Source organism: Telopea speciosissima, chromosome 10 (genome assembly GCF_018873765.1).
Source record: "Telopea speciosissima isolate NSW1024214 ecotype Mountain lineage chromosome 10, Tspe_v1, whole genome shotgun sequence".
NCBI classification, from domain to species: domain Eukaryota; kingdom Viridiplantae; phylum Streptophyta; class Magnoliopsida; order Proteales; family Proteaceae; genus Telopea; species Telopea speciosissima.
In genome coordinates, this window is record NC_057925.1 from 9,948,497 (window position 1) to 9,953,938 (window position 5,442).

At 37.6% G+C, this 5,442-nt stretch overlaps 1 protein-coding gene across 1 annotated transcript; it reads left to right on the top strand.

Moving 5' to 3' along the window:
- Positions 1–478: 478 nt before the first annotated feature.
- On the top strand, positions 479–3,108 carry LOC122643191 (serine carboxypeptidase-like 26). Its single transcript, XM_043836839.1, has 7 exons — positions 479–861; positions 998–1,099; positions 1,193–1,464; positions 1,600–1,881; positions 2,051–2,223; positions 2,569–2,671; positions 2,911–3,108. The coding sequence occupies exons 1-7, from the start codon at positions 480–482 to the stop codon at positions 3,106–3,108; spliced, it is 1,512 nt and encodes a 503-aa protein (XP_043692774.1). The 5' UTR covers position 479.
- Positions 3,109–5,442: the final 2,334 nt, after the last annotated feature.

The following is a 5,442-nucleotide window of genomic DNA, read 5'->3' on the forward strand; positions in this document are numbered from 1 at the left end:
AAATGACATGTCTTAGAACTGCCAATGGGTTGTGGAATATATATGGATTAATTTTGGATGTTACAGTTACTTTGAACTTTAGAAGCATGTATTTCAAATACAAATTTCTCAATATATATGATATATCTAAAAATAGTGTTGGTTTTTTTTTTTTTTTTTTAAATATAAACATTTAAACCGGTACAATCCGTTTTTCGTCTTTTACAATTCTTTATTTTTTTTTACGATTTTATTTGACTGTCCGTTTGTAATTTTTTACCATTCAAAACTCGTATCATTTTATTTTGGGCTTTTTGTTGGGCCTAGCCAGCCCCACTTTCATTCTGGACCACTAAGTTTGCCATCCTATGCATAAGAGAGCTATTTCAACTCTCAACCAAAGGTTTTTGAAATTCCGTTATTCCTTGCAATTATAAAAAGGAAAAGAGGTCCTTGTTCAACTCAGGTCGTGGGGAGAGAAAAAGAGGAAGATAGAGAAGATGAAGACTACAGCAGGAAACTTTCTTCCTCTTTTTCTCTGTGTGTCCCTCCTTTTTGGCTTTCTTGTATCGATCAGCAATGGCAGCCGACAAGGCGAAGCCTTTCGAGTTTTCAGAAAGATCAAGGCCACTGAGGGAGTGGACACAACCCACGACCTCACTCAGGTCCTACCCGATTTCAATCCAGAGCTAATTCCTCAAGAGGGATCCAAAGAGAGTGACAAAATCTTAAAGTTGCCGGGGCAACCCAAAGATGTGAATTTTGGCCAATATGGTGGGTATATCACAGTCAATAAGACCGCCGGAAGAGCCCTTTACTACTACTTCGCCGAAGTCGATCCTAAAGACGATTCGAAGCCTCTTATCATCTGGTTTAATGGAGGTACATTTCTTGAATAGTCCTATATGGGTCATGTCCCTAATAGGGCCCACTCTAGTGTATGGGCGCTATATTAGGTCAACCTAGTATGTGATAGGTTAAAGGACGTGATTTAACTTACAAATTGTTCGTTTTATAGGTCCTGGTTGTTCTTCTCTTGGATATGGAGCATTTGAGGAAGTCGGTCCATTTCTCGTACGAGGAGAAAATCTAATTGAGAATCCATATTCATGGAACAAATGTGAGTTTAATTACCATCTCTATTAATTTCACAATTAAGGTTTTCTTAAATCATCTACTGGATTTAATTTTTTTTTTTGTGGGGGTGATCCAGTGGGGAACCTCTTGTTCATTGAGTCACCAGCAGGAGTTGGGTTCTCTTATTCTAACATGACATCGGATTATACTTCGACCGGAGATAGTAGAACAGCGAAAGATGCTTATACATTCTTGTTACATTGGTTAGAAAGGTTCCCAGAACACAAGAACAAAGATGTGTATATAGCTGGAGAAAGCTATGCTGGTCATTATGTTCCTCAACTTGCTTATACTATTGTTCAACAAAATAAGAAGTGTGGTAGAATCATCAATCTCAAGGGCATTTCTGTATGTACCTTTTGTTTTATTTTTATCTTTTTTTCTATCTAACATTGTTATTATTAGAGGGTGCTTAAGTCCTTATAAGTCTTCACATCGGGTTATTTATGTCTGTTGTTGACTTTAATAAGTTGATGGTGACAGATTGGAAACCCTATTATCCATGACATTGATGATCGTAGCAGTGGTGACGAAGGTGGCGGCTCTCTTGGACTGTATGAGTTCCAATGGAAGCACCATCTCATCTCTGATGAATCCTGGAATGCAATCCATACAATCTGTGATTTCAATGTTCCGATCGACGAGAGGACTAATGATTGTAAAGTAACTTTAGTTGTGAATTTCGTGAGAATCGGTGACAACATAGATCCTTATAACATTTATGGTCCGAAGTGCTATGAACACAATACATCATCAGTGACCTCGGTAATGTTTTAGTTTTATCTCGTTCTTTTACGTATGTTTCCTTTATTTTAGTTTCTCGCTTTGTTGTATATAAGGCTCACTTTTTAACTAAAGGTGCCTCTCATTTTTTTCTGTCCCGTCTGATGGTTTTATCTCGTTCTTTTACGTATGTTTCCTTGTTCAATATCAGGGTCCAGTTGGATCAGGTGATCCATGTGCCCACAATCAAATTACTACCTATTTGGATCGTCCAGAAGTTGTAAAGGCCTTAAATGCCAAATTTACCAGATTTGATGAAGGTTACCCAAGCCCTGATGATCCTAGAATAATGATTGGTAAATGGGATAAGTGGGCAGGCTGCAGGTACTTAATATATTTTCATTTTATTTGGTGATTAAAATCAGCTTCAATTTAAATAACTCAACTAAGGATGCTGATCAGAATTAAAAATTAATGCAGGGAGGTTTTGTTTACTACTTGGAAAGACAGTTCCTCTAGCATCTTACCTATCTTAGAGCACTTGAAATCTAATGGAATTTCAATTCTGGTTTATAGGTAAGAAGATCTACCTCTATTGCATCTCATTGATTTAATGTTGCTAGTTATTCATTAATTGATGTGTTTTGGAAGGTCTTTTAGCACTAATATTCAAGATTCATTACAAGATTTCTAACCATGGCTATGGTTTATGTTTATGATGAAACACAGCGGCGATTTGGATTCTGTTGTTGCGTATACTTGCACAAGAAATTCGATAAAGAGGTTGGGGCTTACGGAGAAGAAGAAATGGCATCTTTGGGGCACCGATGAGGTAATATGTCGCATCAATCGAATTGTTTTTTCTCTATTTTGTTAATAAAAATAAGGGAGATAGATTCGTCCCTTTATGTTGGTATCATATATATACCCATAAAGGGGAGAGGAAGAAGAGTTTCTGTTTATATCTATTCGTATATAAGGGACTCACGTCATTAAAAAAATTATATTATTCGTTTTCGTCTTCTTTTTCTTCTCTTTTTCTGCTTTCTCAGTTTGTGATGTTGATTACAGATTAGTGGAACTGTGGTTACATACGAAGGCAACGTGACATTGGCTACTGTGAGAGGAGCAGGTCATGAGGTTCCAATGGACCAACCACGAAGAGGATTTGAACTCATTCAGTCTTTCCTTGAAGGAACACAACTTCCAAAAGCCAAGCCTCTTATGAACCTCGCAGAAATGGGGATCAATGAAGATGATGTTGATTAATTAAGGATGATGATAATATAAGAGAACAAATAATATGAATACAATCAAAACAAGTGCAAGTACCCAGTCAAATTGTCTCTCTCTTTGGATTACTTCTCTACTTTTGTTTTGAAAGAGGGTAGGACCTATTTAGTTCAGTCAATATATGTAGCCATTTTGGCATTTTTTTTAGATTATATAACTCTCCCTGAGGAGGTTAATTTATGTATTATTTACCAAACAAAAATAAAGATGTGTCAATTTGGATTATTTAAGTGTTAATATTTGTGTTATTAACTCGTTTTATTGTAGATTAGATTACAATTGCACATCTCCTAAACTTATTTAATAAGGATATTATTTAAATATTTTCATGATTGTTAGATAAATATTTAAACAGATAAGTTTGAGACAAATATAAGTCTCAAAAAGGCTCTAAGCCTTTTTAATACGGGGGCAACAAAATCAAATTTTAGTCATCTTATTTATTTTTATTTTTTATTTTTGGAAGAAACTTTAGTCACCTTAAACAATTTTCGTTGTCTTGTTAGTCACTTTGAGTTGCAAAATTCCTACGTTGTCAGTGTGGGGATGCTTTTTCCTGCTTTCACATATCCATAACATACTCTCTCTCTCCTCTCTGAACATGTGGGTATTAAATAATGAAATTGATTCTTGCATCCGATTGGTGTGGTATGGAAGATTTCCCGTCTCCCAAACGTATCCTGAAAAATCCACTTCCAAATACATTTATTCAAAAATTGGAACCGGTCAAGTTCTTCAGATCAGAGCCATGAATCTAGTTGGATTTATGTGTCCATTAAATGCAATTTAAACAATTTAAATAGATACTAATGTGCATTAATTTAATTGGGCAATTGGTTGTCCTAAGTTAAGTCCTTAAATTATTGGCAACTAGGGACAAAACAGAGCATTCTATACATATGGTTGTCACAATGTATATTTTAATAATGTAATTAAAAATACATAAATACAAATGTGATTATTTTTATTATGTGTGTATTAAATTGGATCACTTGTAAATCTTGTATAGTTTATTTTCATGTTTGAAAAAAAAAATATTATATGTAATAGTTCGTTTTGGGGACAATCTAAGTAGACCTTACCGTTGCAGTCAAATATAGTACACTTTGGTGTACCAATGATACCTCTTTGGCTATATATTAGTACGTTGGATTCAAAATGTTTGTCTGTGAAATGAAAAGAGGCTTGTTGGAAGTGTGTCCATCAAAATCAATGATGAAAGAATTTTCATTTTATTATGCATTTGTCACCCCGGGAAGTGTGGCAACAATGATAGAAGGAGTCCCCTGGTGTTACACCCGCACCCCAAATATACCCTTATACACAGCGGCAATCCAGACCTTACCCAAAGGGTAATGCCTTATGGCTACGGTCAACACTAATGACCTTGAATTGGAAATACCATAGAAAGAACCCCCTCGAAGTTTTGGAAGTGTGGGCCAAAGTCCCGCAACTTTCCTTGAAATTTGGGCCATGACAACAGCACCAGAGTCACAAACGGACTCACTCTTACTGAATCCGCTCGAGGATCCGCCCTTGCTGTCATCAGCCTTTTTGGATTATTTTCCTGTGGGAGCCACATACCCGTGTCCTAAACACCTTAGTTGAACCTTTGGACCATATGGACCCCTGCCCTCACCATTGATTGGTTGAGTGGGCCATGAAAGTGGGCCCACAAGGCCTAACTTGGGTGAATAATAGGTTTTATACACCCTAGCCTAAACCAAACAGACCCTACTGGACAATTAAGTCCTATGGACTTAGGGTGCACCCCAAACATGACCTAATGGACCTAATGGACCTAATAGTCATGACCATGACCAAACAAGCCCTAAGACCTAACTAAAATCCATTTAAAGACCTAGGGCCACTAAGTGATTTGGGGTACCTAAACCAAACACACCCTAAAGCCCATCTAACCCCTTAAAGGATACCGAAACCCCTCTCATTCACTTATCTCTCCCCTTCCCCCATAAACCGTGGAGGAGAAGAGACAAGAGAAAAGAGGAGGAAGAGGAAGGTAGAAGGAGAAGTAGAAGAGGAATAGGAGGGGAAGGGAAGAAGATGGAAGCCATGCAAAGATGGCTGGCGGCTCCACATCTCCTCCCCGACTGGCCAGATCCAAGGAAGAAGAGCAAGAGGAGGAGAAGAGATGGAGAGAGTGGCTGGAAGAAGGAAGCTCACCAAGGTAAGCTCCCTCAACCTAGCTCTCCCTCATTTCCCTTTTATTTTGTTGGTTTCTTGAGCTAGGGCTAACTTAGGGTTCCATTTGGGACTCAAGGTGAAGCTCGGCCCTAGTTGGGAGCTCTA